General features: G+C 30.8%; 1 protein-coding gene across 7 annotated transcripts in view; it reads right to left on the bottom strand.

The window, feature by feature from the left end:
- Positions 1-12848, bottom strand: part of LOC145267089 (uncharacterized) — a 92004-nt gene that overhangs the window by 46474 nt on the left and 32682 nt on the right. For all 7 annotated transcript variants that reach the window (XM_080123138.1, XM_080123086.1, XM_080123123.1 and 4 more), the window contains exons 3-4: positions 12575-12733; positions 2056-2247 (exon numbers count right to left, since the gene is read on the bottom strand). In XM_080123138.1, coding sequence (XP_079979264.1) covers positions 2056-2247; positions 12575-12733 — 351 coding nt within the window. The remainder of the gene's footprint in view (positions 1-2055; positions 2248-12574; positions 12734-12848) is intronic.

Below are 12848 nucleotides of genomic sequence, written 5' to 3'. Positions count from 1 at the left end.
ATATAAAATAACTAGTTTCTAATTATTTACTTCTTAAACCTAACTTTCTAACGTAACTACTGAGTGACGCCGATGGACAGTCATTCCAGTAACATTCACTAAGATTATCACTTTTCTACATCATTGGCCATGTCTCGTTGCAGGCTTCCTGGGAGAGACTGAGCTGAAAACCTGTGTGTAACTGTAATATTTTCATTAATGGTCAATCAATAAACAAAAAAAAAAAATCTTTATGCATACATGTGTGACCCAAAGTTGATTTAACTAACAAAGATTGTTTTCAAATGCTTAAGGAATATCTTTTTAAAAAAAAAAAATATGAGTACAAACAGAGACAAAATATGTCTCTATAAGAAAATATTTGTTACTTAATAGAACTGGCATTTTTTTTTTTTTACAAAGCAGTCACCACTTATCAAAGCCCAGAGACCACTTGAGCATAAGGGTTAATAAGCATACAGTACAGTGATCAATGGGACAATGTCGTAATAATTGTTAGTAGTGGAAATTTGATCAATTGGATTATTTAAGGGGAGCGGCTCATCAAGAACTTGTTTACGTTGGACTTGAAGACGACCATATTATAGTCAGCTGGAAAGCAGGCAAAAGGAAGTGAGTTCCACAGCCGTGCAGTTCTAAGAAAGAATCTTTTTTCATGGAATCTATGTTTAGGTTTAGGCACTGATAAAGAGTGGGGGAAATTATTGATAGCGTTTTCAGCTAGACGAGTGTTTCTCGTGAAAGTTTGGCAGGGGGGGGGACCATAGCTTGGAACTCAGACGAGCACTTGCCATGAAAATAATGACAAAACAGAGACAGGCTTGCAATGTCTCTTCTGTGAGAAAGAGGTTGCAGGGAAGAGAAAAAGTCTGTTTTGAACTCTGTCAAAGTAGGATAAGGTCTTTCTAGCAGCTCTTGCCCAGATGTAGCAACAGTACTCCATCCTTGGACGTATCTGGCTCTTATATTGGTAGAGAATTGCATCAGCAGTGAGATATCTACTGGATCAATAGAAGGATCCCACCATTTTCCCAGCGACCTTGGCAACAGATTTGATGTACGTGTTCCATTTTCGATCAGGAGTAATGGTCAAGTCGAACTGCTTTTTCTTACAGTGAATAAAAAACAGGCTACGATCTGTTTTGGTGCCATGCTCTTTGGACTTCTTGTTTCATTATTTGCACGTCTCTGTCAGCGTAACTTCTTGTTTGAAAATCATGTTTCAGCCTGGAGAGAGACTTTTGTAAAGCTGCTGTTTCATTGGCAAGCATTTGTTTGGATCGTCGCATGTTCTCAAGTTCCATGTGCAACCCAAAATTAATTTAACTTCCAAAATTAGATTGTTTTACCCACAAAATTATCATGAATAAAAACAGAGACATCATCAGGTATCTCTAAAATTTAAACTCTTGTGCGGTTTCTTATTTTATTTTTCTAGGACACACACACACACACACACACATATTAAAATTTATAAAATCATTTGCGCGGAATTACAGCATTCACCCACATCAAACCTCTTAAGTCAAAAAGCAGAACGGCTGAAGTAGTTGAAAGCAGGTTTTTTTACCTATCAGTGCTCGATTTAAAAAACTTATTTTTTGCACGCCTATGGGAGTCTTTAAAGCAAATTTAAAAGGCAAGAAGAACTTCTCTCGTTAGAGACGGACATCAGACATCAGCAGAAAGACAAGTCACAAGTCGAACGTTTACTGAGCGAATTCAGTAGCTAAAATGACAGCTTTTCTCGCATGTCAAAGAACATTGCTTGACTCTCTCTTTCTCTCTCTTCACCACAACATGTAGTCGGACTCTTTCTCTCATGCTCTCAAGTCTTCACCTTCTTCCCCACTTCCTTCTTTCATACAGACTGCCACCTTTGCGCACACTTTTACATCATTAGGCAACGTATTTCTTTTTATTTATTTGTTTCGGTGAACTCATGCACGTCCCCGACACTCTTTAAGAAACAGAAGAAAATGTTTGTTACTTAATAGAATTGGTATTCTTAATTGCTTTTTTTTCTTGCACTGAATAAAAAACAGATTACAATACCTTTTGGTGCCATACTCTTTGGACTTCTCGCTTCAATATTTGCATGTCTCTGTCAGCATAACTTCTTGTTTGAAAATCATGTTTCAGCCTGGAGAGAGAATTTTGTAAAACCACTGTTTCATTGGCAAGCATTTGTTTGGATCGTCGCATGTTCTCAAGTTCTCTTTGAAAGTTCTTCTGTTCAGCAAGAATCTGGAAAAGATAACCATATTTTGATGAAGATTTTTACCTATATTTTCAATTAGCATAAATATATATATATATATATATATATATATATATATATATATATATATATATATTTATTTTATATGATGTCTTTTTTTTTTTTTTTGAATATTTAAGACTTAATCATATTTTTAAATATACCATTTATTCATGTCTCTCAATTGGTTGGTTTGTTATCAACCCTTTTTGATTTCCTTACTACCGAATTTAGTCAGTGATGGTAAAAGTTCTAACATTTCAAGTTTTAATATCTTCAAATGATGTAAGTTTCTATTTGGTTTGATCATTGCACTTAGTTCTATGATATTATTATATTATTTTGAGTAGTTTTATATAGGGACGTATGTGCAGAACAGAAAACTTCGTTGGTTTGGTCACATTAAAAGAATAAATCAGAATGCTTCATTTAATAGATGCAAAACAGTGGAGCTAACAAGGTCAGCTGACAAGGGAAGGGAAACATAGAAGGAAGTGATTAGAATGGATTTAAGAGAAAGAAGGATTAATAAAAAATATGACCAGATATACATTAATTTGGAAGTTATTAAAAAAAGTCCAACGTGATGTATATATACATACTGCCCGAATACATTAAACCCACTATAATAGACATGCTATACACCTACTTGCATTATATATTACAAACTGCACTCCTCTTTTATCACAGAGATCAATATAGCTCCCAAAAACAAGATCAATAATTTATTTCACTCCTAATATTCCTAGACATCGCATTCCCATTATGTTACCAAGCATCTTCTCTACTCTTCTGATGAGAAGCATTAGGCTTCGAAATAACATGGCTCCTTCAGTTTTTAACAGTCTATGGATACCCACGAAGGGGTGGCTGTGTGTGAAATTTTTGTGGCAGGAGGTGTGCAATCTCTAACCACACCTCTCCTGAGTCAACATTGTTAAATGCTAGTGGCAAGTGAAGTGTATGTACGAGACGACTGGAAACAAATGCTGAAATAAATGGAGAGCATATACAGCGCCTAAAATTCCTGGTACTAACCAGGCTCAATGTTGCTTAACTTCGGTGATCTGATGAGAACTGGTGTGGCAACGCGATTATGCCATGCATATAAGGCTTCGAAATAACATGGTATAAACCCCCAATTGATGTATACCTTTAATAAATAATTGAATAAATCTATATATATTACTATATAGTTGTTATACCTTCATTTTCTATCGTTACTGATTCATATATATATATATATATATATATATATATATATATATATATATATATATATATATAGAGAGAGAGAGAGAGAGAGAGAGAGAGAGAGAGAGGATGAAACGATAAAAACAGCCTTACAGCTTTATTTTAAAACTTTTATTGAAAAAATCAATTTAGGTAACTTAATTATGTAGTAGAGCTGATATCTATTCAATGTAGCCGCCTTCAGCTTCAATCACCACCTCGATACAGGTCTGGAACTGGGAGCATACCTTTTTCACAAGCATCGGGAGGAGCTTGGTGAATGATGGCGATCAGGCTGGCTTTGGTGTTATGGGAGGTCATGTTGGTGATGTTTTTGATGTATGACCAAACAAAGTAGTCGGGTTCAGGTCATGGAAGGAGAGGGCCCCATGAGAGAAGGATACAAAGTTGTAGTACTCCTTTTCAAGCCAAGCCTGGATCTCTATGGACTTGTAGGTCTGCGCCGAGTTTGCCAGCGGCCACCTGATTGGACCAGAGGATCACTACATTCTGCAGCACATCCAGGTACGCTTCAGCATTGACATTCAAACCGACTTCAAAGATGTGAGGTGGCATGATGTGCCCCTCACTGTAAAAAACACCAAAGACCATAACCATGGCCGGAAACATATATATATATATATATATATATATATATATATATACTTCAGAATAATCAACTCGTATGGAAACCTGTGATTATAAGTTTTACAAGATATTACTGGCGGTAATATTCTATAAGTACTATCCCACCCAAATAAAAATTGCTCGATATACAAGATAGAGCAAATAAATCAAATTTTAGTCATTCAATGAATTTAAAAATTTATGATGTGAAATGTTTGAATTTCACATCAAAAGATTTTTATTATTCTATGAAAGACAAAGAATACATTTGAAATATTATAACTCCTTATGATATAGGATTTCGATGACTACCATCTCTTCAGAGGAGAAAATATTAGCAAATAGTTATAATGTTTACACCTTATTTGTTAAAGTCAGTGAGACATGGAAAATCACAATTAAAAGCCGTTCAAGTATTTAAATGTCAAAGAGTAAGGGAAGTTAATAAAAAGGATATAAAACATTATAACTATATATAAAGAAAAATATCACAAATTGTTAATCTATCGGGATGTTGGTGAGAAGGTCTGTCTATAGGTTGATGTGACCCTTGTTATTTTTTAGTTTTCACACATATTTTGCGCTGATGAGTGCACTGCTGGTATAAGGACATTAAAAGACATGTAGAAAACTATTATATATTTATATATATATATATATATATATATATATATATATATATATATATATATATATATAATTATTTATATTTATATATTTAAATACTAGTAATGTGCCGAAACATTTTTACACATGTATTGTTAATAAATATGTGACCTTTTTTTAAAAAGAGCATAAAAATTTTGTCTGTTTCTAGTGAAACAATATATCATAAAAAAAACTATAAATAGCTCTAGAATTAACACTATCGAGTTATCTTTGAGAATTTTGTGCTATTTTTTCTATATTGGAATATTAAACTAGAAAACTTTTATTCCAGTCTGTAAATATATATATATATATATATATATATATATATATATTAATGAAAACAAAGGGATGTAGTGTTTACCTGATATACACAATGGTAAACTTCAAGCTAATAACAGTATTTATATATAGAAAATGTAATCCCAACCGAATTAAAAAAAGCTCAATACGTAATAGAAAGTAGAGCTTATTATTATTATTTTTTTTTTTTTTACACAGTGATCACCACTTATCAAGGCCCGGAAGCCACTCAGGGATAAGGGTTATTGCAAGTACATTAAGTTAGTGAGGAGATTTGCTGAAGTGTTTACTTCTGCACTCCATGTTTAAAAAGGATGTGTCCTCTATAGTATCAGATCTGACCGAATGGTTAAAATATTATGAGAGAAAGAAAATTAAAACTGTAAGTTGAACTTTAAAATCAAAATTTAGTGAGGACTTTGCAAATTGTTTTTTGGAGTATTCAGTCGAACAATAAATTTTGATTGTAAAGTTCAACTTACAGTTTTAATTTTTTTTCTCATATATATATATATATATATATATATATATATATATATATATATATATACTAGCAGAAGTACCCATCGTTGACTAGGTTCAAAAACAGCCTACAGAAAATGGACTGTGATTGATGAAAGTATGATAGGTTATGAAAAGGAGGGGGTTGTAAAGAGATAGGTTTTGATACTCAAAAATTTTACCCTAAGCAAAAGATGATGAAAGTAAAGATAATTTTCGAAAAATATATTTTTTATATCAACTTTGTTTCGATTCATAGCCAAGAGTGACCAACAAAATGATGTTTCCTTACAAAGAGAAAATGGTATATATATAATAATATAAGTATACAAGAAATAAATTTTACCATAGACAATAAAAGTTACTTTTATGGAAGAAAAGTTTATTGGTTTGTATTTTTAAGTAGTCTGTAAAAAAATTTTTTTTTAATTCACGAACCGGTTTTAAAAAAATCAAAATGGCAGCGACTTTGAAATGGAGAGCCCCGTTTTCAATTTGAAGGAGGGGCACCTAACCTTTCTGTGTTAACAATTTAAGAGAGTTCCGTCAACATAAGGAATATTTATAAACATATTTTAATGTTTTCCGTTATTTTGTGCTTGAGGAATATTCGATTATGGCATGTGTAGTTTATATAAAAATTAATTTAAGTAGTTATCGCCTCAAATTTCGTTTTAATTTCGGTTCGCTGAAATTATTTCAAGTAAAGAGCATTAAAAACTATTTCAAAACAAAAATAAAAACATGAACTGAACTTTTATTGACTATGGTAAAATTTATTTCTTGTATATTTATTTTTTCGGGTAGTCGTTTGTTGGCTTTTCTGCTAATCACTCTTACTAAATAATATGTACGAAATATCGAAAAACAAAGAAAAAACAGTTTTGAAAAATAATGAACCTTTACTTACTTTAGTAAAATAATTCGAAACAGCAAAATGGGATATTAAAAAAGTAAACACGTAATTACTTTAGTTTTTTAAAGCAAAGAATCGATATAAATACATATAAGAAGAAAACGGCGCCCTTTCCAAGCAAAACAGCTTTTTTTTCAGTTTTATAGTATTGAACGGTGTAGTATTGCGCCGTCGGATTCAGGGTTGTACTATTGTAATGTAAAGAACACGCAGAAAGGGTTGTAATCAACTGAATTCCTTCTAGTACACTGATAAAAAGGCTTAAACAGATATATAAATAAAAATAAAAAGGTTATATAAATGTTTTTAAAAAGAAACGTAATCACATGAGCGGATTTTTTCCTTCTTTTGACACGATAACAAGTAACATTCTTATTTTTTTTATTATTTATCTATTTTCGAAATAGTGCCACGTGCAAGTGGAGAAGGAAAAAAACAGACTTATGCAAAATTTGTGTCGAGAATTGTCTAAAGTTCCGACTTTTTGTTGGGGGGGGGGGCTTTCACTTTAATACGAACGTGAATTTATGAGGTGAATTTATTCGACACAATATGATTCAACTCAAAAAAATAAATAAAAGCTAACGTGAATTAAGATTAAAGTTAAGGTGTTATTGTGGACCCTCACCCCTTTTAAAAACCTTGTTAAACTTTGTGATATATTTATATTCTATGGAGGTCAGGCGCGAACGAACACCCAATAATTTTATTATACCATTTTTCTTCAAACTGAAACATAATTATTAAAGTATACTTACGCAACTAGATATGAAAAGTCTTTGTTAACGTTTGTGCCATATTTCCATGGAGTACAGGCGCGAACGCAGACCCCACAATTTTATTATACCATCCCTATTTAAGTTGAAATATACTTATCAAAGTATTCTTATGTACATCTATATCAAAACCCCCTGTAAACGGTTTTTTTTAAATCATTTTTTATTTCAATACTTTGGGAGCCAGGCGTGAACGCAGACCCCACAATTTTTATGAACGACTGTTCTGCCAGATCAAACATACCCATTCCTGATCCTCGATACATCTTCCATCCTTATATGTAATCAGTTTTTTTTTTAAATAGTCAACCATATAGGAGCTTATTCGTGACTAAACACACACACACACACACACACACACACACACACACGTTCAGATTTATATTATAGATATATATAAATATATATTTACATAAATATATATATATATTTATATATATATATACATATATATATATACATATATTTATACATACATTTAGATATATATATATATACATACATATATATATAAATATATATACACATATGTATATAAATATATATATAAATTTATATACACATATGTATATAAGTATATATATACATATATATAGAAGTATATATAGACATATATATACATATACATATAAGTATATATATACATATATATACAAGTATATAAACACACATATATATATATATATATATACATATACATACTCCGCCATCTTGAATCCACTTTTGTCTTCTATTTTGAAAAAGAGAGGTACCTTTCTCTCGAAATTATTCAAAGTTCCACACCACCCACGGACTTTACATACACCGGACATACCAGCAACTTGGTTATAAATAATTATACATTGAAGTGAAGAATGATAGTCAAATAAAGGTTAGACACTCCTCTACTCAACCATACTCGTCTACATCTGTTTGTTTTTTCTTTTTTACTTCATCTTTTCCGGTCTTCCTCCGCATTGTTTTCGGCTTAAAAAAAAATAATAATAATAAATAAATAAATATATATATATATATATATATATATATATACTAGCAAAAGTACCGGTCGTTGACTGGGTTCAAAAACAGCCTACAGAAAATGGACTCTGATTTATGAAAGTATGGTATGATAGGTTATGAAAAGGAAGGGATGTAAAGAGATAACTTCGAATTTGGGGGGTATCAAAACCAAAGCAAAATATGATGAAAGTAAAAATAAAATAGATAAACCCCATAATTTATTATACCATACCTGTTCACACTGAAACACTTATCACAATATTCTGTGGATTTATATTAAAAAACCTTGTTAAACTTTGTGACATATTTCCATTCTATGGAGGCCAGGCTGAACGATATATATATATATATATATATATATATATATATATATATATATATATATATATAATATGCTTAGATATGGTATTTTATTCATGCAGATTTCATATTTATTATTATAGAGCTAATTTTCTATTGATTATTATATTGTACCCAATATATAGTAGTGATTTGAAAAGTAAAAGAAATATATATATGATTTGAGTGCTCTCAGCTAGAATTGTAACCAAAACATTCAGCTTTTTAGCATTATTTCCTACTATCGAAGCTAAGGCCACATGCATGTCAAAACTTTACAAATCAACTGACTTAAGCATATAAATGTATATTGGTGCATGCGTAGGTGCATCAGAATTTTTGTAGGAATTTTTGACACCCCTAACACGAAACTGCGAATAAAATATAAAAAAACTGGTAATTTCTCCGTTAAAAGTGGGTTGTTTATTTTCTTTATGGATTATACTTCCAAAATAAACTAATAAAGTTGTTTTAAAAGTAATAGAAATATTTTTTTTATTTAAAAAAAAAAAAAACAGTAATAAATTAATTGAATTTTACGAGCTCAGTATTTTTCAATTTTTAAACTTTAATAAACTATCAAAATTTTTCTATTGATTCAATTTTTACGATATTTTCAGTGTCAATGTGAAATTTTATGCTCTTTCCAATAAACCAAATATAATATTTTAGACAAACGTTTTCTTTTTTAATTCACGCCCCCCCCATTTTCAAGTGTCTATTAAAAAGTAAATAATTAATTTACTCTCCAAAGTTTTATATATCACAAATTGAAGATGAAAGATAAATAAATAATATATTCAAATAAAAAAAAAGTAGTGTTTTTTACAAATTTACCTGTAAAGTCCGAAGTTTAAAACCTTTTTTTTTATTTTTAAACCACGTTGTTTGTTTTTTCTTTTGTTATTTTTTAAAATGAAACCTTGGTCCTTGCTCCTTTAATTGAAAAAAAAATTAGGGCTTGAATTACATTTTTCGAGGAGTTATAAGCTTGGAAAGACGGGGTGGAATAATTCAATATTTTTCACGAAATTTCTGACATACCTAGATGAATAAAGGATACATATTAGTTCGACTTACGCCTAGTATAGTTACGGCTTAAGATCTAGAAGTAATAATAGTTACGATCTCAAATACCAAATTCTCATTAGTAAAAATTGCATAATGTTATTTTAATTAATTTTATGACATGATTTTATTTAGTTTTATAGTTTCATGGCGTTATTTTAATATTTTTTGATAGGTTTTTGACATTGTTTTATTATTTTAATTCTGTTATCATTATGTTGTTATTCTAATTAGTTTTGTGACATTATTGTTTTATTTTGTAATAAATGCATCAACGATGTAACAATTCAAAGCAAAATTGAGTGCTTATTAAAATTGACACTTATGGCGGCAATTAAAAGTAAAAAAGTAAAAGAAAATACAGAAAAGTCTGTATGTACTCGTTATGAAACGATGTCATATTCCAAAAATTATATATTTTGATCAAGTAGTTTTTTTTTATTATTCACTACGCGAGTTGTAGTATTTTCGTTGATTTTGATAGAATACGATGCAATAAATAAAGGAGAGACAACTCAAATCGAAGTGTCGAAGTAAAAAATCAGCCTTCTGTTCAATACAGTTTAGTAGTAAAATCACTAAAAGTTGTATATTTTTATTTTCTTAGTTAAAAAAAAAAACTACTTAATCCATGTTCGTAATTTTTGGAATATGACATCTTCGTTCTGTAACGAGTATGTACACCATACAGACTTTTCTGTATTTCCTTTATTTTTAATTGCTACCATAAGTACCATAACTGCCATAAGTACCATAACTACCATAACTACCATAAGTACCATAACTACCATAACTACCATAAGTACCATAAGTACCATAAGTACCAATTTGAATAAGCATCCAAAATGGAAGAGATATCCTCTTCTGTGTAAATTTTTACTTCTCTCTTTCTCTAAATGGCAACTGAAGCTTGCTTGTTCTATTGTTTTTTGTTTTTTTTTCATTAAATTTCTTGAATTGAATTTAAATATTTGGATTGAATATATTAGGATAACTTGCAGTAACTTTAGATTCTTAAAAAAAAAAAGATTTCATCTGAAATCTCCCAACACTGTCCATGTTAGTAATTGTCTGTATTTTTGAGATGAGGTGTTTTTATTGATTGAGATTGTCGGACTGACTTCCTCATCTTGGTTGTTATGGTCACAACGTTTCGGCCGTTTTGCCCTCCGGCCTTCATCATAACAACCTACTGAGCAAACCAAGCATAGAGCTGAATGCAATTTGGACACCTCTGATAGAGAGAGAACCCCTTGAATAACAACATAGGTTTAACATTAACAAAAAAACAACTAAGAATTGTCCTAGTGACGTATAGAACCTATGAGGAAGGAACTCACACATACAAAGACGTTGTATCAAAGTTTACAGTTACCCAAACGTGCTGAGTTCAATCCTGAACGAAGGCAGTGAAAAGTAACATCCAAAACAGAGAATCAGCAACTATGCCCCAGAGCCTAGCTGGAGTCCAAACACGGTACCCCCCTAATAATAATAAAGGGTTGGGTTCGAGACTCCTAACAAACGGTTCCCCAGTTCGATACAAAACACCTGATGAAGGTGATGAGAGCAAAACGGCCGAAACGTTGTGACTATAACAACCAAGATGAGGAAGTCAGTCCGACAATCTCAATCAACTGTCCATGTTAATAACTGTATAGCATCAATGCAAACAACTGAAAGGCCAAGACGTTAAGATTGGTGCGCATTGCATAGGAATATGAAAATATTATTTCTGAAACACTCAGGTGAAAGAATAAAAAATCAAAAAAAATATTATATAAAAGTCATTTTGTATGTGTGAGCTCCTTCCTCATAGGTTCCGAAACGGCTGAGCCCATCTTTCACAAATTTTGCACGAAACTAAGTTATACATCTGACAGTGTTCTTAGATATGGTTTGTAAAGAGATTCATCTGATATGTTTTGGAAATTGAAAAAATCCGATCTTAAAAATAGTCTTAATAGAATTATTACAGGGGAATATTTTACGTTACACCGGTGTAATCTTGGCCGATATAGCATAAAATATTCCTGTATAAAAAATTCTTCTTTTTTATCTATAAGAGAAAAAAAGACTATTTTAAGGTCGTCAAGCCCAAATAGCAGCTTATATGGTATTTAAACAAACACAGGAGGAATTTGATGAACGACATTATTATTATTATTATTATTATTATTATTATTATTATTATTATAATTATTATTATTTTTATTATAATTATTATTACTTTTATTATTATTATTATTATTTTTATTATTATTATTATTATTATTATTTTTATTATTATTTTTATTATTATTATTATTATTTTTATTATTATTATCATCATCATCATCATTTATCTATTTATTTATTTTATTTTATTTTTTTTTGCGAATTAATCCACCGGGCAAATTATTCCTCATAATATATGATAATCAATAGAGGCTTGATTCTATAATAATACGTACACAATCTGTATTAATTAAAATATCATGTTTATACAGATTGTACGACTGGGCAACGCCGGGCGTCTAGCTAGTAAACAATAAAAAAAATTGTTTGGTGGGTGTGAGTTCTTTTTGTTTCATATTCCCTCAAAAACCTTCATCATCCGATTGTTTCAGAAATAAAACTTACATTGCTTGATAGGAGGGAGTATGCCCAAACGCATTGACAGACCGATTCTCATGAGATCATCGAAGTTAAACAATGTGAAACCTAGCCAGTACAACGCTATGTACGTACAACAATCCTTACTGATCACGTATCCCTTCCATACATCATCACACTGTATAGATATGTTTGATAGACTCTTTTCTTTACCGATAGTGGTAACGCTCTGCTGGTTAGTAATGAAAGTGAAGGAGATCTGTTTAATGCAATAGAAAAAAAACAGGTCATCCTTACATTGATACTTACGTTTTGGATGGCCTCTTGAAACCTTTTAATCTCTACTTGAGAAACTGGCGTCTTCTTTGATGTAAAGTCAAGCTTTTGGGAATTGATTTCCTGAGTTTTGCAAGATTCCGTCTTTGGTTTCAGTGGGCCATAAACAGTTTTCATTTCCATTTTCTCTCTCTGAAAATATACAAATACAGGATGTCTCAAAATTAGCCATCTATTTTGATGCTATTTTATATTTCAAGATAGATGGTTAATTTTGGGACACCCTATACATAGCAGTTAGAAAATT

Source organism: Euprymna scolopes, chromosome 4 (assembly GCF_053919585.1).
Source record: "Euprymna scolopes isolate OS-2025 chromosome 4, ASM5391958v1, whole genome shotgun sequence".
NCBI lineage: Eukaryota > Metazoa > Mollusca > Cephalopoda > Sepiida > Sepiolidae > Euprymna > Euprymna scolopes.
The sequence above is the reverse complement of the archived record's forward strand: the minus strand, read 5'-3'. Positions and strand labels throughout refer to the sequence as shown.